Here is a 21,930-nt window from a genome sequence, read left to right as displayed (position 1 = left end):
ACCGGGATGGGGATGAGGATTGGGATGGGGATAAGGACCGGGATGGGGATAGGAATGGGGATGGGGACGGGGATGGGAATAAGGACCGGGATGGGGACGGGGATAAGGACCAGGATGGGGACGGAGTTGGGAATGGGGACAGGGATAGGGGGTGGGGATGAGCACCGGGACGGGGACGGCGATGGGGATGGGGAGGGGGTTGTGGTCCAGCACCGCCCCACGCTCAGCCCGTGCCCCCCCGCAGCGCAGCCAATGGAAAGCGCCGGGCGGGAGCGAGGCTGCGCCGATTGGCCGCGTGGGGCAGGGCGGTTGCCAGGGGCAGCGGCGGCCCACGCTGATTAGCTGCGAGGGGCGGGGTGGTTGCTATGGGAAACGGAGACCCACGCTGATTGGCTGCGCGCGGCGAGGCGGTTCCTATGGGAAGCGGCTGGCGGCGCCGATTGGCTGTGGCGGCGCGGGCGGAAGCGGCGGGAGGTGCCGATTGGCTGAGGGGGCGGGACGGTTGCTAGGCGAAGCGGCGGGAGCCCCGCTCGGCCCCGTGAGGCGGGCGGCATGGCGGGGACGGCGCTGGGCCCGGGGGTGCTGCTGCTGCCGCTGCTGTGGGCGCCGGCGCTGCTGTTGGCGCTGGCGCTGCCCCGGGCGGCCAGGCGGGCGCGGTGAGCGGGGCGGGGCTGGGCCGGGGTTGGGGGCGGGGGTCGGGGCCGCCCCGAGCCCGGCCCGAGTCCTGTCGGGCCCTCCTGCAGGTCGGCGGCGCTGGCGGCGGCGCTGGGGGCCGCGGGGGCCTCGGCCGCACTGCTACTGTGGCCCCGCGGGCAGCAGGAACCCGCCTCGAGCGGCGACCGGGAGGTGAGAGCGGGGAACGGGGCGGCCGGGGAGCGGGGGGGCCGCAAAGCGACGGGCAGGGACACCTCCCGCTGAATCGGGGGCTCCGAGCCCCATCCAGCCTGGCCTTGCGCACCTCCAGGGATGGGGCAGTCACCACTGCTCTGGGCATCCTGGGCCAGGGCTTCCCCGTGCTCACAGCAAAACCTTTCTTCCCAAGATTTCATCTCAATCTCCCCTCTTTCAGCTCAAACCCGTTCTCCTTCATCCTCTCCCTGCACACCCTGATCAAGAGTTCCTCCCCAGCTTTCCTGGAGCCTCTTTCATTCCTGGAAGCTGCTCTAAGGTCTCCCCACAGCCTTCTCTTCTCCAGGCCGAAAAAAAACCAACTCTCTCAGCCTGTCCTCATACAGGAGGTTCTCCAGCTCTCAGATCATCTCCATGGCCTCCTCTGGACCCGCTCCAACAGCTCCATGTCCTTCCTGTGCTGAGCACTAGAGAGCTTTACACAGGACTCCAGATTTGGTCTCACCAGAGCAGAGGGGCAGACTTCCCTCCCTCACCCTGCTGGTCCCACTGCTTTGGATGCAGCCCAGGACACGGTTTGGTTTTCTGGGCTGCAAATGGACGTTGCCAGCTGATGTCTAGCTTCTCATCCCCCAGCAGCCCAAGGCCTTCTCCTCAGGGCTGCTCGCAATCCGTTCTCAGCTCAGCCTGGATTTGTTCTTGGGATTGCCCCAACCTCAGTACCCCAGTGCAGGACCTTGCCCTTGGCCTTATTGAACTCCATGGGGTTCGCACAGCCCTGCCTCTCCAGCCTGCCCGGGTCCCTCTGAATGCTATCCCTGCTCTCCAGTGTTGCTGAACAACTTGGTGTCGTTGGCAAACCTGCTGAGTGTGCCCTTAATCCCACCGTCCATTTCTGTGACAAAGATGTTAAGCCTTCTCTATACTGAACAACCCTAACTTTCTCAGCCTTTCCTCAGAGTGGAGATGCTCCAGCCCTCATATCACATCTGTGAAAAAATTTTTTCAAAAAAGGGTCATCAGGCGCTGGCAGAGGCTGCCCAGGGAGGGGGTGGAGTCCCCATCCCTAGAGTTGTTTAAAAGATGAGTAGACAAGGTACTGAGGGATATGGTTTAGTGTCAAATAGGAATGGTTTGACTCAATGATCTAAGAGGTCTTTTCCCAACCTAGTGGTGCTATGATCATCTCTGTGAGCTCCTCTGGACTCGCTCCAACAGCTCCATGTCCTTCTTATGTTGAGGATTCCAGAACTGGGTCCTGGTGAGGTCTCCTGGGAGCAGAACAGAGGGGGAGAATCGCCTCCCTCAGCAGGCTGGCAATGATCCCTAAGAGTGCCCTGGGGATGATCAGCTTGGCCCTTATTCTGTCTGCTGCTGCCTGCCTCTGTCTCCCATCACGCCTTGGCCCATGCCAGTAGCCCCATGGCAGTAGTTTTGATAATTTTCCTTCTAATTTGTCAGCTTTTCACTTCCCTCAGCTCTTTTTTTCTGCTTTGAAGGCTAGTAACAGCGGTTTGTCTCTTCCGTAGGTCACTACGGCACCCAAGGACGGATTCCCCTGTGTTTTTATCCAGCCCCTTGCCCACCCTCTCAGATGCAGGATCTCCCCCAGTTGTGGGTCATATTGTGCTGCCTGCCCACCCGCTGCCTGTACTGCTATCCCAAGCTTTCCCCGAGCTCTTTGAACTTTGGTTACATGAAGTTTTGTGGCATTTTAGGTGCCGTTTCCTTAGTTCTATTATTAATGCACATTAATTATTGCTCTTCTCGATCTTGATCTGTGTAAATCCCTACTAAAGACACTTGAAAGTTTTTCCTTTTCCCTGCTTTCATGGGATCTCCTCGTGCAAAGGTTGTGAGCGAGATGAAGGGCACCCGAGCACATGTTTGTGCCCAGGAGGCCAACAGAAATCGAAAGCTTTTTTTTTTTCTTTTTGGTTCTTCAATTGGACTGGACCTGCCCTGCCTATCAATAATACATGACCTGGGCTTTCTGCACCAAAACTCTGCTAATTGGCTAATTAAAAAGCGAAACGTGCAGCAGGAGCCAAGGCGTCCCCCACAAGAGACTTTCCACAGCAACACCAAGGCTGAGCATGTGCTAATGCGATTGACACAGCTGAGCTGGGGGTGGGCGAAGCTCCGGGGCAGCCTCAGGAGCTGAGGGGGTGGTTTCATAACCAGCTATCTCCTGGTTGCCTTCTCATTGTGTCTCACGTTGCTACTGTATCTTCTATTTTTTAATCGTTTGGATTTTTTTCTCCCATCTCCCTTCTAAAAGGAGTGAACTGATCAGTTTTGTGTAGTGCTGGGAGATTTGTGTCTGGGGAGAGCTGCTGCAGGATTTTACTCTTGTTTCTTCCCTGTGCTGCTCCTTTCCTCCGTGTTCACTGTCCCATGAGTGGCTTTTTTTTCAGAGGAAAAGGGTTCTTCTTCCAGTCATTTGTCACACACCCCACTTCCCATGGAGAGCACCCATGTCAGGAGTGAAAAGTGAGGGGAGAAAACTGGGGGAACTCTAAAGGTTTTCTTCCTGGAGTGGGTGATCCTCTTTTCAAGGATGCTCCCTCTAGGCTCCTGGAGCAGACTGAGGCTTAGCGCTCTGCACTTTCCTCACACAGGGAGGAGGAAGAGCAGGCGCTGAGCTCTTCTCTCTGAACCTGAGGGGATGGCAGGAAGGTGCCAGGGAAGGGTTAGGTTGGACATCAGGAAAAGGTTCTTCCCCAGAGGGTGGCGGAGCACGGGAACAGCTCCCAGGGAAGCAGTCACAGCACCAAGCCTGCCAATATTCCAGAAGTGTTTGGCCAATGCCCTCAGCCCATGGTGTGAATTGTGGGGTTGTCCTGTGCAGGGACAGGAGTGTCCTGTGCAGGGACAGGAGTTGGACTCAATCATCCTTGTGGGTTGCTTCCAACTCAGGACATTTATGATTCTATGAGTCTGTAATGTGTGTTGTGGTCTTTTTTTTTCCACTCTCTGCAGATCGTGGACACTTTCTTGATCGGCCGCTTCATTCTCCTGGCCACGATGAGTCTGATCTTTCTTGGGTGCTTGTTCCTGCTCCTGATTTACCACCTTATGGAGCCAGTGTACGCCAAACCGCTCCACAGCAGGTAGCAGCAGCTGGAGGCAGCAAGCCCTGGGAAGAGGAAATCCTAATTTCACGGTAATAAACCAGGAAGGAAGGCCAGGAGACGCTTCTGTAGGTGAACACATTGTTTTTTTCTGAGCTCAGAAAGAGCTGGCAAAACAGGCAAAGTGTGTTGCTTGCACCCAGCACTGTGCGTTTCATCTTCAGAAGCAGAGTTTGGGCTGAGCAGTAGCGCCTTCCTCTCCAGAGACTCTGCAGACTGCAAAGGTGCTTTTAACCTCTCTCTTTTCTCTTTTACAGGAGAGTTGAAATCCGTGCACTTGGCAGTAGGCTTGATTCAGTGAATTGAACTGAGCTGAGGTGGTTTGTTATTATCTACATGAGATGGCTTGTTATTTTTTCAACCTTTGTTTAGTAAAACTCTCTGAGAAACCCTTGACTCAGTCTTTTTTTCTCCCGGAATGTCACCTTTCGGTGACCGTGTCTCTGTGTGGGGTTATGGAGAGCTGGGGACAGTCATTTTGGCCATTTCTCCTCTGTTGTCTCTATAATTGGCCCTGTCTAGGCTTCCTGCAGCATTCCCAAGAACAAGTGTTCCGGCTGAGTGTTCTGGCTTCATGTGATGGGGGAACGGAAGCGTGGGATTATTCCCTGTTACTTGAAACTGGAGGATCAAGGGGAGGTATTTCCAGGCTGTCTGTAAACCTGAGGCTTTGGAGTGGGGACAGAACAATATGCAAAATAATGCCAAAATGGGCAAATTAAAATTCCCCCCAGCACAAGGATGCAGGGGGAAGCCAGGTCCTGCCTCCCTGCGCTAAACAATCCTGCCAGCCCACAAAAAAAACCCTCTTGCCCTTCAAGGATTGTGTGATACCTGAGTCTCCTGTGTGTTTCAGGAGCTCAAGGTGTTATCCTGTGGCAGGGAGCCAAAGGTTCTTGGTTGCTGCTCCTCTACAATAGAAAACTATTGTTCACATTAGCACTGAAAGCAGGAATTGACTCCAATACCTTCCTGCTTGACGACATAAAATGTTTTTCATGTTATTCAGCAGCCACAATGGAGTCAAATCCCGTTTTCCCCCCTGCTTTGCCCTGCCTGAGCTACCCCTCAATAGCCATGGCTTATTTCCTTGCATGAACTCTCACAAGGCTTTTAACTTGCTTGCAGGAGGAAAGCATTTCAGTGGCCCAGGGCATCACGCGACCGTTTCAGAGCAGGGAAGGAGGCTTTATCATCCACACCGTGCCAGCGAGCGGTTCCCCCAGGTGCCCGTGGTAGCCGGGTGAGGTCAGTTCTGTTACAGCTTGTGTTTCCGAGCCCCAGAGGGATGAAGCGGCTCAGTTTTTCACGGTCGAGCAGGCAGCAGGTATTGCTGTGAGGTTGAAGCCAAGCACGAGACAGCACAGCAGCCCTGAGCTGCTTTCAGGGCCAATACAGCCAAAACCCGAGGGCAAGGCACTCGGCTCTCACAGAGTTTTATTTCTTCCTATTTTAGAGAGTATTTTGCTATTTTTCATTTTGAACTGAAGATGGTGAACAGTAAATGAAAGAACCAGCCCTGTCCTGCTAGCTGTCAGTCACAAAATATTGCTGTCGGGACACAAAAAATGAATAAGGCAGAGCTAGCGGGCTCAGGGATGACACTTCCCCTGCAGAAAATGCCCCAGCACCCAGGAGCCCTGACTTGGTCAGCTAAAACCGTGTAAGTACATCTCAAACAAAGGCAGAGCAGAGGTGTCTCTGCTTTTTGAGTTCCATAAAGTCTCAGTCCTTCCCTATCCCAAAGCCTATGTCCAAGGGAGTTGAACTATCGTGTTAAGGAACATGCTAAGCATTTATGCAACACAAGTGCATCGGGTCTCCTGGTGATTTCAAAGTTATGCCTGAAACAAAATTCATATTTAATTCATCATCTTAATAACATTGATGAACATGAAGCTGGTCTTGCAGCTCACTCCGGCTTTGCTGTGTCTTTATTCTGTGCTTGTGCGGATTCAGAGAGCCTCGGTGAGGCTGCGGCACCAAATTGTGCTGGCTGGAGACGGTGGCATTTTGCCGGGCTTCGAAGTCCCACAGATGAGGAAACCATGGCAAAAGCACCTGGGGCACTAACAAAAACAACCCTAAAAGCAGAGGGGTTAAGCTTCTTCCAGTTTCACACCATGAACTAACCCAAGATATTTGCTTTTTACATCCCCTTAACCTGTTAGTGACTAAAATCACTCACAAGGATGACCGTGCTGGGGGTAATACGGGGAGGGTGAAACGCTGTGCTGCAGGAGGGACGTGGGAGCTCTGGCAAGAGGAGGCCATTTCAGCGTTTTACCCAAAATCCTATTAATGAGGGAAAGAGCCTTACGTGCTCTTGTTCCCCCAAGGACATTTCCAGCTCCATCCTCATCCTTCACCATCCTCGGCAGTGGGGACCTGCTGGCTGGATGAACACAGCAGCCCGTGCGCTCTCTGTGTATTTATTTATTCTGGGCCATTCTGCTCCTCCCCATGCAGGGGCTTTCCAGACGGTTCCTGTTTATTTTCGGGAAAGGAAAGACCACGTCAAGGAATTGGTATGAGCCGGAGCTGCTTTCCAACCAGCCCCAAATGGTGATGTTTTTGCTGCCGGCACCCACCCAACCTTTCAGCTTCTTTGCTCTCACATCCAACTCTGTCTAGCGCCCCGATTTTCTTTTTCTTCGCAATTAATGTGGAGCAGGAGGGCTGGCTTGGCTGAAATCCCAGCCTCTCAGATGCTGGTGAAGGTGTTGGGAGCTAGGGAGATGCAGTAGCCAAGGTGCCCTGCTCTGTCCAGCTGCAAGCAAATAATCCCAGCTTTCCTCTTGCGGCAGAGGAATGTTGGGCGCTCCATGTCCCAAGGAGCCAGCCCTGCGCAGGGAAAAAGCCTGCTAAATCCCATCGAGAGAAACCTTGTGCCAAAAGGGATGTTTGCACAAGATACCACATGTGCCAGGAGAAGGGCAGCCAGGCTGCTTTCAGGTCAGGTGGGAAAACAGCCCTTTTCCCCCCTAAATTCCCTGCCTGGCTCGTTAGAAACAAGCAGGGATGCTCCCACACCAGGATGCTCATCCCAGGCTCAGGCAATCCCAGGACAGCTGCTTCTTCCTGCTGGAGGCCAGGCAGTGAATGGTGCCGGAGCAGAGATGGAGGGAGAGCAAGGATCTGCAGGAGAAATTCCGTGATTTAATGTTCTTGAATGACAGCAATTCCTCACGCCTTGTGCTGGGCTCTGCCAGCACTTAATTACCCTCACTGGTAAAAGCCGGCCTCTTATTTCCACCTTGACTTTGCTGACTTCAGCTTCCCTGCCGCTGAGCCCCGCTTTGCCTTTGGCTGCTAATTAAAAAGCCCTTCAGCGTTCACTGGCTGCTCCTTGCATAGGTAATTACGGACCATGCCCCAGCCACCTCTTCACCTTCACGGCAGCCCAGCACACCGGCCATTTTCCTCCATAACATGTGTAACCCCTTCCCAGGCTGCTTCCCGGCAAAACTCGGTCGAAACAACATCACCTGGGTGTTCTCTATGGAAAAACACCCAGGGATGCGCGCTAAAACGCCCACAGGAGAGTTGAGTGCTGGCATTGGGGAATAGGGATGCTCCCCTCACGTGTCATGCTCACTCCAATTGTGTTGCCTGTGGAGGGGAGCCCTGGAGCTATAGAATCATGGAATGGTTTGGGTTGGAAGGGACCTCAAAGCCCATTCAGCTCCACCCTCTGCCATGCTAGGAGAGCAGGGTCCATGGTTACCAAAGGAACTCCCAGTTTGGGGCACAAAATGTTTTCCCACCCACAGGACAGCAGCAGACACGTGTTGGTGTTCTGCTGGCTCACCCAGCCCCCTCGCAGCAATCCATGGCAGCAGGATAAGCACCAGCCCCTTCTCCAGCAGAGGACAAACAAGACGAGGTGAGGCAGCCTTCTCCTGGAGGAGCTCAGCTCCATTTAAACAGTGCTTTGGCTGGGGCAGCCCCAAGGGATCCCCCACTGCCTTCCTGCCCGCCCCTCGGTCTCCAAAATCACAGTGAATCTGGGGTTTTCTTTGGCATTTGGCTCCTTATTTGTTTTATGTTTCAAACCGCCGTGGGCTGTCTGCCCTTTCTCCTTGCTCCCAGCAACGCAGCCAAGGCTGCTCAGACTTTCCAAACATGAGCAGAACACGGCTCAGGCCTAAATTTGTCCTGGAAAACTAAGAGCAGCTAAATAAGCAGACAGGAGGGAGGGAGCGAAAGAGGAAGAATGGGGGAAAAAAGAGGAAGAAAGGGGGAAAAACAAAGCCAAACCAACTTGATGTTGCAATGACCTCCTCTGCGTGTCAGGGGTCGTGGCATTTTTTGCTTGAAAATGTATTTCGATCCCTCTCTCCTGCTCCACAGTTGAGCAAAGTGAAAGCTCAGTCACACATGCACTGAAATAAGCGTTCTCAGCCCGGTGCATGAGGCAGAGTGGCATCTCTGCTGGCACCATCAACCTTGTGCCACCGGAGGCCACATTTGCCAGGAGCCGCATGGCCAGTGATGCCATGGTGTCAGCCCTTCACCTGCACTGGGAACAGACCCTGTCACAGAATCACAGAATCACAGAATCACCAGGTTGGGAAGGACCCACTGGATCATCGAGTCCAACCATTCCTAACACTCCCTAAACCATGTCCCTCAGCACTTCATCCACCCGTTCCTTAAACACCTCCAGGGAAGGTGACTCGACCACCTCCCTGGGCAGCTTGTTCCAGTGCCCAATGACTCTTACTGTGAAGAATTTTTTTCTGATATCCAACCTGAACCTCCCCTGGTGCAGCTTGAGGCCATTCCCTCTTGTCCTGTCCTCTGTCACTTGGGAGAAGAGGCCAGCTCCCTCCTCTCCACAACCTCCTTTCAGGTAGTTGTAGAGAGTAATAAGGTGTCCCCTCAGCCTCCTCTTCTCCAGGCTAAACAACCCCAGCTCTCTCAGCTGCTCCTCATAAGACTTGTTCTCCAGCCCCCTCACCAGCTTCGTTGCTCTTCTCTGGACACGCTCCAGAGCCTCAACATCCTTCTTGTGGTGAGGGGCCCAGAACTGAACACAGTATTTGAGGTGCGGTCTCACCAGTGCTGAGTACAGAGGGAGAATAACCTCCCTGGACCTGCTGGTGACCCCATTTCTGATACAAGCCAAGATGCCGTTGGCCTTCTTGGCCATCTGGGCACACTGCTGGCTCATGTTCAGTCGGCTGTCAACCAGCACCCCCAGGTCCTTCTCTTCCGTGCAGCTCTTCAGCCATTCTTCCCCCAGTCTGTAGCGCTGCATAGGGTTGTTGTGCCCCAAGTGCAGGACCCGGCATTTGGCCTTGTTAAACCTCATCCCATTGGTCTCGGCCCAGCAGTCCAGCCTGTTCAGATCCCTTTGCAGAGCCTCCCTACCCTCCAGCAGATCCACACTTCCTCCCAGCTTAGTGTCATCTGCAAACTTGCTGAGGGTGCACTCAATGCCTTCATCCAGATCATTGATAAAGACATTGAACAGAACTGGACCCAGTACTGAGCCCTGAGGAACCCCACTTGTGACTGGCCTCCAGCTGGAGTTAACTCCATTGACCACCACTCTCTGGGCCCGGCCATCCAACCAGTTTTCAACCCAGGAGAGTGTACGCCTGTCCAGGCCAGAGGCTGACAGTTTCTGAAGCAGAAAGCTGTGAGAAACTGTGTCAAAGGCTTTACTGAAGTCCAAGAAGACTACATCCACAGCCTTACCCCCATCCAGTAGTCGAGTGATTTTGTCATAGAAGGTGATCAGTTTAGTTTGGCAAGATCTGCCCTTTGTAAACCCATGTTGACTGGGCCTGATCACCCGGTTCTCTTGCATGGGCTTCATGATAGCACTCAAGATCACCTGTTCCATGACTTTCCCCGGCACTGAGGTGAGACTGACAGGCCTGTAGTTCCCTGGATCCTCTCTGCAACCCTTCTTGTATATGGGCACAACATCAGCCATCCTCCAGTCTAGTGGAACTTCCCCAGTCAGCCAGGACCTCTGGAAGATGATGGATAGGGGTTTGGAAAGGACATCCACCAGCTCCTTCAATACTCTTGGGTGGATCCCATCTGGCCCCATAGACTTGTGGGTGTCTAGCTGGGCAAGCAAGTCTCTAACCGCCTCCTCTTGGATCATGGGAGCCTCAATCTGCCGTGACGCCTCTCCTTGTGGCTCCATCAGAGTTTGCCCCAGGGTGGGGGTTGTTTTGCTGGGAACAAGGGAAATTGGGGAGTTTGCTTCTCACTGCCTGCCCCATCATTTCTCCTGCAGATTCCCAGGAACCTGCACAGCACCAGCAAGTTTTCAAGCCCCACTGAGCATCTTCAGTCAGCGTGGCGGGAACTGAAGGCTACCACCATCCTTGCCAAGTTGCCTGTGCCCTGTGTGCCGATCCATCGCCGTGCAGGATTTACAGGGGAGCGGCTCCAACTGGCCAGCAGGTTTTCTTCCTTTTTTTTTTTATCCCCTTCACTGATGAAATCAGCACTTAGTAAAATTACATCAGGCCCAGATGTTTTCTCTTCATGTTAAGATCCAAGGAGGTGAAGTTAAGAGTTCAGAGTTACACCAGACATAAATGCAGGCCCAGGCACCCAGTGCTGCTCTGCTTTGGGTGCAGAGACGGAGCCTGGTTGGCACAATCCCTCCATGACAAGCAGGCTGGGAAACGCACCCCATGGCTCACAAACACCGCGTGCACCCGGCTCCTCACGCATCAAAGCTGGGTCCCCCTATGAGCGCACAGCTGGCCCCTGCCTTAATCTCAGACCACCTTAGCTTGGAGGAGCCCACGTGACTGGCAGGTTTAACCTCGCAAGGACTCCTGAGCACCTGTCAGATGGCTTCTCCTAATCAGGATGCAGCTAACGAAGATCATCAGCCACCCATGCTGCACTGATAGTGGCCACAGTGTGTGAGCAGCTCTTTGCCGTGGCACAGGCGCTGATGCATGGCTACGGGTCCTTCTTTCTGGGTAAATGGTGCACCTGGTCCAGCGGGAGGTGTCCCTGGCCACAGCAGGGGGGTGGAACTGGGTGGTCTTCAAGTTCTCTTCCAACCCAAACCATTACATCATACTATGAAATCAGGAAATGCAATAGTCAGGAAAAATGCTGGTTTGGGTTTATTTTGTCAGTGGGATGAGACAAGGATCAAAACCAGCTTAGTGTGGGCTCCATGAAAAGACCAGGGATCTTCTCTATGTAGAATAAGTGGCACTTTGTTGGTGAGGCTGTGCCTTTAAGTGTTCTCTCAACTGAGAGAGATGGGATTGTTCAGCCTGGAGAAGAGAAGGCTCGAGGGAGACCTTAGAGCAGCTTCCAGTGCTGAAAGGGGCTCCAGGAAAGCTGGGAAGGGGCTCTGGATCAGGGTGGGGCTCTTGATCAGGGAGGGCAGGGATAGGACAAGGAGCAATGGTTTTCAGCTGAAAGAGGGGAGGTTGAGATGAAGAAATATTTTCCTGTGAGTGTGGGGAGGCCCTGGCCCAGGTTGCCCAGAGCAGTGGTGGCTGCCCCATCCCTGGAGGTGTTCAAGGCCAGGTTGGATGGGGCTTGGAGCCCCTGATCCAGTGGGAGATGTCCCTGCCTATGGCACGCGGTGGAACTGGATGGGCTTTGAGGTTCCTTTCTGACCCAAACCATTCCATGACTCCATGATTCGGTGCTGTCCTCCTGGTCTGATATCCTGAAATACCAAGTGCTGGGATGGTGCAGGCTTGCAAACAAGAGGCTCCATGTGGAGACAACCAAGAAGGGTGTGATCACCACCCCCAGGTTCATGCAGGCCTGGCCGAGCCCCACCAGGAAAGGGCATGGAGTGGCAACACAGTTTTTGTACGTTTTTATTAATAAACCGGCTGACGGTGAAGAATCGGCCCAGAAAACCGGCCAGCCGGGGCCCTCGGACGGCTCCTCACCGCTGCCTTCCTCCAAAGCAAACCCATGTTGGCCATACGAGCTCGCAGGGCCATGCCTGAGGTTATGCCTCGGCTCTGCCGAGACGAACACACTCCTGCGTGCCCCAGCCGCTCTCCTCCCTCCAGGCCTCTCCGCTCGGGGCGGCTCACAGGGGGGAATGTCAAAACTCCTTAAACCTGTGGGGAGAGAAGCGGGCAGCTGAGCATAGCGGGTGCCTTTCATTTGGCATTGGGATTGACGATGGGTGCAGCGGAGCTGCCAGGGAGATGGAAAGGAAAAATGGCTCTGCCGTGAAACCCCAGTGCCCATTTGCACTGCAAGCCCGGAGAAGAAAGGTGCAAGGAGAAGATTCAGCCACCAATTTGTTTCTGGCCAAAGCTGAAATATCCCCAAAACCCCTCAGCATTTGCGCCTCCTCTCCACAAGCTGCTCCAGAGAAAACGTGCTCCCCAAAGCCCTCTGAGGTGCTGAAGTTTTGCCATAGACTGAGCCAGCTGCTTCCCCCAGCACAGAACAGCTGGATTTTAGTGCAAATGAGATCGGTGTGAACCCGGCCAGGACAATGCTGGCCCCAACCAGCCCCAGCGCAGGAGAATGGAGCCCCACAGCCCTCCACCAGTGGCCAGCAAAGGAGATTTGGGCCGCACTTACCACAGCGCAAGGCCCAGACTATTGGTCTTTCACCTGCAAACACAAGACACGAAGGACCAAATGTTCCTGGGGGTCCAGCACCCCACTGCCAGGACTGGCGGTGGCCGTCCCCTTGGTGCTCCCAGGGGTTTGGTGGCGATTGGATCTGGGCCAGTGCTGATTAACTGGATGATCTTTAAGGTCCCTTTCAACTCAAACCATTCAACCATTCTGTGATTCGTGTTATTGACACCCTTGCTGCAGTGATTTGGCCACGATTTGATTAGCGAGCCCACAGTCTGTGTAATCAAGCTCATTAGCACAGATGGGCAAGTCAGCCTATAAATTTGGCTGTTTCGAGTGATTAATCTATGTTTTGCTAATTGGGCATCTGAGCTCATGTCTCGTAAGTCACCCAGAGACAGGGATGCGCTGCCTGCCTGCCCATCCGCACTCTCTCCCCCAGCCATCATGACTGGATCCTTTGATTCCCAAATCTTGATCTCAGCCCTTAAATTATCAGCAGAGCCGCAGTTTCTAGGCTGAGCCTGCCAAGCGAAACTTGAAATCACAGTGAATCAGGCTTCTGTTTGCATTTAATCCTCAGGGCTCAAGCGGGGATACTCACACCGAGCTACTTCCCATCCAGCACTGACTCTGTTAGTTGCACGCTAGAGCTACAAAGACACAAGGACGGCTTGTTTAGCATCAAGAGAGTTTCATGGGGCATGGATGGCTAAAATCCCCCAGGTCCTGCCCTGGCCAGAGGTAGGAATGTCTTTGTGCCCACAGGAGCGAGATGTTGGGCAGACGGTGACACAAAGCCCAATGTGATGCCCGCACGGCGATGCAGCATTGACAGCAAGGGATAACAAACATCTTTCTGGAGCAGCAGCAACACCGTGTTTTGGCATCGTGGGGCCAGAGGCTGCCCCGGGGCAGTACATACGTACCCTCTCTTCCGCACCATGCAGCCACACCACCCGCGAACCTCTTTGACCACCACACGAGCGAGTAGCTGCAGGAGGAAAAGTGGAGGATCATGATGGGACCGATAGCCACCAGCCTTGCTTTGGCATGAGCGTCTATATTGCTGGGAGATAAATTTTAAGGCTCTTCCCAGGGAAGACTGCATGATCTAAAACCATGCATGAAAGAGGTCCTTGGGAAAAGCCAAGTGGATGGTGGCAAAGGTTTGGAGTCCATACAGGGCTTTGTAATTTGCCCTGTGCCTGGCTGTCTCCCAAGGACTATCCCTGCCCTCTGCCGGCAAGTGAGCGGCTAAAATGGAGCCCTTGAGTTTCCAGGCTAGCAAAATAACTCCTGCTGGGAAAGGACGTACCAGGCAAGCCAAGACATCAGCTGCTATCAACATGTAGAAGACATTATTCCAGCCAGTGGGGGAGATGAGCCCTGCGAGCAGCGGCCCTAGTGCTGCACCTGCAAGGGCACACGAGGCAAGTTAGGAGATGGGGGAGAGGGGACCAGAACCTCCCAGCACCACAGCACCGGTGGAAATCAGTGCTCAGCATCCTCTGAGCGTACGTACCTACAGATCCTGTGCCGTCAATGATGGCTGTGACGGTAGAAAGTGCTCTGGAGTTTCCTTTGAGAGACTCATGGGTTCCCTGTTGGGATGAAGGAGTGAAATGTAAGGAGGAAAAGTGGCTTTGGGGTCTGCAGCCAGCAAGTCCTAATGTGAAGCCATTCACATCCCAAGCAGCAATTCCCAAGCAGCAGACCCAGCCATGGATGGGGAGATCAAACTTGGACAGTGCCTGTAGCCAAACGACAACAAAATCGAGATTGCCACCAGTGGGCAGTAATCGCAGGCCATATCCCAAGACATTTTCTCTTGTGCATAGAGGGAGATGCAATGGGGTCAAACCGGAGTCATGCAGCCAAGGTGGAAAAGCAATAGGAGAAAAGCCATGTTTAAGAGAGGGTATGGACCACAGCATGGGGTGTGACAGCCCGGCCTTTCTCTGCTGGGCTTTGCAGGCACTGGAGAACAAAGCTGGAAAGCAGAAATGGCAGCAAACATCCCTCCAGGAAAGAGGGAGTGGGATTTGGGTGGGCGAGGCAGCGGGGATGAGGGGTCCAAGGCGTGCTTCTTACCAAATCTGCTGACACCGCTGTCGTGATGAGAGCGTAGGGCCCGTTAACCAGAGCACCACATATGATCAGCATCGCTGCGAGGAACAAAATGGTCACAGAGATTAAGTGCAGGCAGCAGCAGGACATCGGTCCCTCATCCAGATCTGTGTGCTGATGTTGCCATCGCACGTGTCCGCCACCTGCTCATCTCTGTTTTCCCTAGGAGCTCCCACCCAGCAGGCAGCAAACGCTTAACCAGCACCACCCACCCCCAGACTCCAAACCAAGAGCCCAGCTTGAGAGGAGAAATAAAGGCAGGTGATTCTGCAGCATCTCCCACTGCCTCTTCGGAGCCGGCCGTGCTAAGGAGCCACTTACCTACTGATGTGCCGATGCCATTCTGGCCAACATGATTATACAGGAACAGCTGGAAAAGAGACACGAGATGAACTGGTTATGGCTATCCCAGCTGTTTTCCCAAGTGTTTTCCTTGCAGCAATACCCTGAGGACAGGATGGACAAGGTGGGGTCCTGAATTATTGTTGGTACCAGGCTTTGCAGCCCTCCTAAGCTATGCGGTGTTAGAAGAGGAGAGCACCAGCCAGGATGGGAGCCCAGCCCCTGGCTCCGCGTCCCGCTGTCTGCCTGCCAGATTAAATACCTGGCAAACAGAGGTGCTACCATGATTTATGGCCCAGCGAGGCTCATGCGCTGGCTGGAGCCAGATGGTAATTTGCCCCCCTGGCGCTATCGAGGGATGTGGAGGTGATGCGGCCTCTCTGCTTTTCAGTGTGCGCCAGCTTCTTCGGACGGTAGAGGTTTGCAGCCCAGAGCCAGCCAGGCTTGGATTACACGTAATTAGCTGTGGGTTTGTGGCAGCAAAGCCAAATGAGCTCCGTGCAGGTGCTCAGGAAGGATGTCCTGGCCAAAGAAGTGGAGCACAAGGCTGTCAGCATGAGTGCTTTGGGAATGCAGAGCAGAGAGATGAAATCTGGGCTGCTCAGTGGAACCCCCAAGGCTTTAAGACAGGGCAGGGTTATGGCAGGATGGAGGGAAAAAAACCCTAAGGGGTTTTACTTTAGCTGTCAAGGACTCAATAATCCCCTCCCAGCCCCCAGATCCGGAGGTCCACTCTGGGAACATCTGGGCACACCCTTGATCCCAGCTCTCATCTCAGCCAAGCACGTGACCCAGGCGTTTGGGAAGAGGAAGGCAGCCATGATTCAAAGGAGCCGGAGGAGAAGAAACCCTTGTGACTGTTTTTTCCCCACGTGACAACGCACCATGGGAGCAGCGATGACCAGCATCACGCAGCACGTGGTGGCTCGGCCGCCGGTGTAGTCAGAGATGAGTCCTGCCAAGATCCCACCTACAAGAAAGAGTCACAGGTGTTGGTCAAGCTGCCCCAGCTGCAAAGCTTTGCCCTGGTTTAGCCCAAAATTCTATGGGATGCTGTGCTGTAATGCTCTTTCATCCCCCAGCTTTTGAGTGAGATGCTCCCAAAGTTAAATCTAACAATATCAGAGTGAGGAGCTTTGGTTTATCCACACCGCTTTCTCCCTGCAGATGTTTCCCTACACCTGCCCAAAGCTCTGATCCCTTTCATGCCTGCAAGATGTATTATTTAGGAGAAAGGTGAGCCTGAGCAAGAAGGACCCAAGGAAAGGTGTTGTGATGGTCACCTGAATGGCAAAAGTGAGGGACATCTGCTGCCTGCTGAGTGCTGTGAACACTGAATAGACCTCACTGCAGGGCTCCATGGAGAGCAATTCCCATCAAAGCCAGGGCTGTCCCCAAACCATCCCCAATCTACCCCAACTGCCCAGGCACGAACCAAAAATGCCCCCGACGTCAAAGAGCGTTGACAAGTCCCCAGCTTCCTTGGCCCCAAAATGAGCTGCAAGGGAGAGAAGAGGGATGAGACGATGCTGCCCTTGCCACGCTTGCTCCTGCCTCACCCTCCCCTAGAGCTCACCGACGTTCACGATGTAGAGAGGCAGCCAGTAGAGGAAGGTGTAGCTCACCAGCTTGGCAAAGAGCAGGCAAAGGGAGAACTCCACCACACCCTGGGAGGACAGGAGGAGACATCAGAGGAGCTTTTTTCTCCCAGGCCTCCTGCAGGTGGTGAGTTTCCCCCTGTTGATGGGGTGAGCTGCCCTGGATTTGCTCTTCCCTCCATCCTGATCACAACGTAAGGGGTGTCCCATGACTCACGGGTATCTTGAGTGCCCCGAGGAAGCTGATGGCTTCAGGCTTCTCGGCTGGTTCCTTGGTGCTGTTGGAGTCATCTCCGCTGCTCTGGCCTGAGACTCTCAGCGGCCCCTCATTGGAGGTGACTGCTTCGGGGTCCTTCTCTTTGGAGGTCACCCCTCCAGTGTCCTCCTCATCGGAGGCCATCTAAAAGGCAAAAGCATGAGATGTGGCTCTTGTTGCTGCAATGGGCTGAGCCATCAGAGCGGCCAGGACACGCCCCTGGGGATGCTCAGACCGCAATAGCAATGTGGAATAACAGAACATCGCTCTGATTTTTGATGTTATGACCTGACACCCCAGTTGTTTTGCTCTAAACTGAGCAACCCAGCCTAGTACGAGCCCGTTGGGAATTGATGGAACTCACGTGATGCATAGGTGGGCTGCAGCCAACATCCTCGGGATCTGCAGAGAGAAAGGAGATCCTGTGAGTGCCTGGACCGGCCCTGCTCCAGCACCTCTCGCCACAAGGGAGAAATGTGGGGCTGTGAACCCCCACCCAGGGCTGGGCTGTGTCTCTGGCGCCCACTTCCCAGCAGCAAAAAACCCTGGTCAGATCCCAAAGGGAATCCCAAATTGTTCCCACAAAGACAGGCCAAGAGGAGCGAGTGGCACAGGGTGCAAGCCTGCCTGGGCGATCCCAAAGGATGCTGAGCACTTCTGTGGTGGCCAGGTCCACATCCCTGCTTGCCACAAGCTGGAAAGAAGTATTTGGGTTGCCCGAAACACTCAGAGATGGGTAAGGAGAAAAATTATGGCCCTGCTGGTCTTGCTGTTCCACTGAGCATCTGCTGTGTCCCGGATTGTGCCACTCACACTCCACAAGAAAGAAGAAGCAGATGATGCCCATGACAGCGATGATGATGCCAGGCACAACAAAGGAGAAGCCCCAGGCGGAGGAAACCCAGATGCCAGCGATGAGTGACCCTAAGATGTTGCCAACGGAGGAGTGCGAGTTCCAGATGCCCATGATGAAACCTCTCCTGTCAGCGACAGAGTTGGGGTTGGCATCGCGAGGGCCAACAGGGACCAGAACCAGGGTGGGATACGCTGGAGAATCACTCACTTTCCCTTCCCGAACCAATTCCCGACGCATGTCACGACAGAAGGCCAGCCGGTCGTCTGCACCAGCCCATTGCAGACCTGGCAAGAGACAGGCAGCATCACACAGCACTGTTGGCACCCGGCAAGTGCCAACAGGATCCACGGAGCACAGCCCATCCCAAAGCCGTCCAGAAAATGCTTGGTTTGGGTACTTTTTCTTCCCTCTGGGGCAATCCCAGAGCCATTCGCGTTGTTCCTGTGGCTAAATCAGGAGCGGCTGGTGTTGCCAAACCAGCAGTCCACCCTGCTCGGCAAGACCGGCGCGCCCGGTGGTTTCGGCACCCACGCTACTCGTAACTGGGTTTTGCGGGGAGTGGAAATGCCCAGCGTGCTCCCGCTCAGAAACTGGGCCACCACTGATCCCTAAAAGCCACCAAAAATCTGGGATGTGGCCAGGGCAGTAAAATCCAGAGGCTGTGCACCTCTGGCGCAGACACACCTGCATGATGATGAAGTACCAGAGGACATGGATGTTCCAGAAGTAGCCAAGGCCGAAGAGCGCGGTGAAGAGCCCACTCACCACCATCCCCGCCGACAGGTAGTACCGCAGTGGGAGGCGCTCCCCGAAAATGCCGCTGTAGAGAGGGGGAAGAGCATTGACAGGGGCTGTCACAGGTGATGCCACTGATGGGCATCATCGCACCAAGTTGGTGCCCGAATCCCAAGTGGATCCCAGCACCTGGATGCTTTCCCGTTAGCACAACCTGATGGAAACCAGTTTGGGACTGGTGCAAACTGGCGCGCGGAAAAAAAGGGGTGCAAAGGCCCTGGATACCTGATAAACATCCCAATGGCATAGGCCACCAGGAAGGCATTATCCAACGCCCCGAAAAGCTCGTTGTAGTTGTCCCCATCTGCAAAAGAAATACCAGGGCCACATCAGCCTGGCCCCCACACAGTTTTCCCTCCCTGTGGCTGCTGGCTGGTCCTCATCCCCCATCCCTGGGGAGGGGCAGCTCTAGGACTGTGGCCAGGCGCCAGCAGCTTTGGCACCCTGTCCCATCCCGGCCCCGATTTCACCACCCACTGCTGCCCTTTGGCCCGGGGACACAGGGCACATTAATTACCTCCGGGTGCCTAATGAGCAGCCGGCCCCCTGCCAAAACCTCTGGCTGTGACCCGGCTCGGGGTAACAGGGGCGCTCAGCCTTACCGAAGGGTGCCCAGCTGCACCAGGCGCTGCTGTTGGAGTCATTGTGGGGGTTCGGACCCAAGGCTGAGCAGTTGGGGTGCAGCTGGCTCTGCGGGGAGAGAGAAGAAGGGGTGAATCTCCAGACCCTCCCATCCCCACATCTCCTCTCCCCGCGCCTGGGGCGAGGTCGGAGCGAACCTTGATGATGCTGATGGGTTTTCGGGAGAGGTGGTAGCTGGTGTAGCAGAGGAAGGTCAGCACCAGCGTCAGGCCCCGATACCTGTGGGATGGAGAGACCGGAGGGGTCAGGGTTAGGGGGATGAGGATGGGGAAGGGTGGCAAAGCCCAGCCCAGCGGGGATGTCTCAGCTGCTGTCTTGGATTAGCCGTGCTCTTCCTTCCCAGCTCTAAAACCCATGCTTTTTTGAGAAAATTATCCAGTGAGATATGCTGAGCTGGGAGGGAGGTGCCCAGCACAGCCAGTGGCCCGGGATGCGGTGTCAGGGCAGCTGGGTGTCTGTGGGGGCACTGAGTGGTGTTTCCACCTCCTCAAGCCACCAACCCGGCAAACCATAGGGTGAGCAAGTGCTTTCCCGGCATCACGAGTGGAAACAGGACACGAGAGGGCGGCTGATTCATCCTCACTCCTGGTGTTGATACAAAATAGTGTGGTGGTGGGGATATGCCCCGAGCGATATCCAGTTCCTCTGCCTTTATCCCCTTTGCTTGAATGACATGCAAGAAAATAGGGGGGAAATAGGGTCTGGGCTTGGGGCTGGGGCTGCTGCTCCCAGCAAAGCTGATGGATAAAGCCTGGAGAGTCCCGAATAGGATCCAGCACCTTCCAGAGCAGGATGAGCATCCCCGAGGAGTTTAGGGAATGACTGTTTAGAGAAGGGTTTGCAGAGGGTTTTATGGCAGCACAGAGGATGTGAGCGGTCGGGGAAGCTGCGGCTCTGGGCAATGTCACGGGGTTGCTCCACATTTAGAAAAAAATAAAGCCAAAAAAAAAAAAAAGTGCATTTTGGCAGTTTTGGCCCGTCCTGCTCTTCACCGCAGCTTCACTTGACAGTGCTGCAGGGATTAAAGGCTCCGAGACTGCACCGCAGCTGAAGAATTCCTGGTTCCCAACACAAAAAAAGACAACCCCACCCCAAAAAAAAAATCCTGCAGGGCTGATCCGAGAGGAGCAGAGAGGCTGTGGGGACGAAAGGGAAGAGAAACTTCACGTGCGGTATCCAGCTCAGCCAGAGGCTTAGGGTCTTTTATACCCCATGTGTTCTGGCAGAGGAAAAAATCACAGCTGAGGGACGAGTGCGGGAGTGTTTGGACATAGGCTGTGAAAAATAAATATATTGAATGAACTAGATGGGCATGGGGCTCATCGCCCTCACCACAAGGGAGGAGAACCAGATCCTGTGTTGGCCACATCCCGCCAAACTGTGAGGGTGAGGCCCCAGCACGCGCGGGAGGGACAGCTTGAGGCTGCCCATCGCGGGGTGCCCGTGTCCCCCCGCCTGCCCCACAGCGCCCGAGGGGCTCGGGGTGCTACATCCTGGCATGGGGCGAGTTCCCGGCCGTGCTCAGTGCTGGTTGCTGCACCAGATTCGCTCACAATGGACCCAGTGGCCAAGGGTTGATGATGGCACCCGGGCAAGCGGCCCCGAGTCCAGGGCCAGTTCTGAGCATGATGCTGGTCCCTGAGTGACCCTGGTCCAGTGTTAATCCCTGAGCAAGTGATTCGTGGTCCCCAGCCGGTGCCCGTCCCAGTGCTGGAGCCCAGCCCAATCTCCCCATCCCGGTGCCCATCCTGGTTCTAGTGCCCATCCTGGTGTCTTCTGCTCACTGGCTGTCCCAGTCCAATCCCCTGCATCCCAGTGCCCCCCAGTGCACCCCTATGCCCATCCTGGACCCCCCCTGAACCCCCCACCGCTCACTGGCTGTCCCGGCCTGATCCCCCTGTGCCGGTGCCCCCATCCCAATCCCGATGCCCCACCCCAGTGCCGGTCCCCATCCCGCTGCACGTCAGTGCCTCCTGGTCCCCATCCCAGTGCCCATGCCCCTATCCCGGTGTTCTCCTGTCCCTGTGCTCCTATCCCAATGCCCCCCCGTGCCTGTCCCGGTGCTCCCATCCCAGTCCCCACTCACCGGCTGTCCCGGCCCGATCCCCTGCATCCCGGTGCGCATCCCGCCCAGTGCCCCTATCCCAGTCCCGGTGCCCTCCGGTGCCCCATTCCCGGTGTCCCGATCCCGGTCCCGGTGCCTCTACCCTATGTCCTCCCCCGGTGCCGCGTTCACCGCCTGTCTCTGCGAGACCGCGATCCCCCAATCCCGGTGCCCATCCCGGTGTCCCCACTCCCACCGGCTGTCCCTGCTCAGATTCCAATCCCGATTGCCCTCTTCCTGTCCCAGTGCCCCTATCCCGGTTTCCCTATTCCGGTTTCCTTTCCGGTTCCCATCCCGAACCCCCTCTCCCGTTCCTCGCTCACCGGCTGTCCCGATTTCCCTATCCCTGTTCCCCTATCCCGGTTCCTCCATCCCGGTCCCCCATCCCGGTTCCTCCATCCCGGTCCCCTATCCTTGTTCCCCGACCCCGGTTCCTCCACCCCGGTTCCCTATTCCTGTTCCCCCATCCCGCTTCCCCCATCTCTCTTCCCATCCCGGTCCCCCATCCCTGTTCCCCCTATCCCGGTCCCCGTCCCGGTGCCGCTCACCGGCTGTCCCGGGGCAGGGCGCGCAGCAACCGCACTCCCGGGGCGAGCGCTGCCCTCATGCCGCCGGCTCCCCCCGCTCCCCCCGCCGCTCCTTTTCACGGCTCCGGCCCCGCCCCG

General features: G+C 55.3%; 2 protein-coding genes across 4 annotated transcripts; one reads left to right on the top strand and one right to left on the bottom strand.

Annotated features, from left to right (window-relative positions):
- The first annotated feature begins 500 nt into the window (after positions 1–500).
- TMEM218 (transmembrane protein 218) lies at positions 501–14,987 on the top strand. Its single transcript, XM_054087075.1, has 6 exons — positions 501–656; positions 744–846; positions 3,832–4,015; positions 4,241–7,869; positions 10,243–10,412; positions 14,839–14,987. Exons 1-3 carry the CDS (start codon positions 553–555, stop codon positions 3,964–3,966), a joined length of 342 nt encoding a protein of 113 aa, XP_053943050.1. The 5' UTR covers positions 501–552; the 3' UTR covers positions 3,967–4,015; positions 4,241–7,869; positions 10,243–10,412; positions 14,839–14,987.
- Positions 11,796–21,921, bottom strand: SLC37A2 (solute carrier family 37 member 2). 3 transcript variants are annotated; one of them, XM_054087072.1, is made up of 20 exons: positions 21,814–21,921; positions 19,299–19,380; positions 19,122–19,209; positions 18,745–18,823; positions 18,409–18,544; positions 17,932–18,008; positions 17,682–17,848; positions 17,233–17,270; positions 16,830–17,012; positions 16,591–16,681; positions 16,450–16,512; positions 15,899–15,984; positions 14,994–15,042; positions 14,637–14,710; positions 14,068–14,146; positions 13,861–13,958; positions 13,472–13,536; positions 13,147–13,195; positions 12,540–12,572; positions 11,796–12,064 (listed from the first exon to the last, which is right to left on the bottom strand). In XM_054087072.1, the coding sequence occupies exons 1-18, from the start codon at positions 21,870–21,872 to the stop codon at positions 13,153–13,155; spliced, it is 1,557 nt and encodes a 518-aa protein (XP_053943047.1). In that variant the 5' UTR covers positions 21,873–21,921; the 3' UTR covers positions 11,796–12,064; positions 12,540–12,572; positions 13,147–13,152. The 3 variants fall into 3 exon arrangements, with proteins under 3 accessions (XP_053943047.1, XP_053943048.1, XP_053943049.1); XM_054087073.1 differs by lacking the exon at positions 12,540–12,572; XM_054087074.1 differs by lacking the exons at positions 12,540–12,572; positions 13,147–13,195.
- Positions 21,922–21,930: the final 9 nt, after the last annotated feature.

This window comes from Cuculus canorus, chromosome 23, assembly GCF_017976375.1.
Source record: "Cuculus canorus isolate bCucCan1 chromosome 23, bCucCan1.pri, whole genome shotgun sequence".
Classification (NCBI taxonomy): Eukaryota; Metazoa; Chordata; class Aves; order Cuculiformes; family Cuculidae; genus Cuculus; species Cuculus canorus.
The sequence above is the reverse complement of the archived record's forward strand: the minus strand, read 5'-3'. Positions and strand labels throughout refer to the sequence as shown.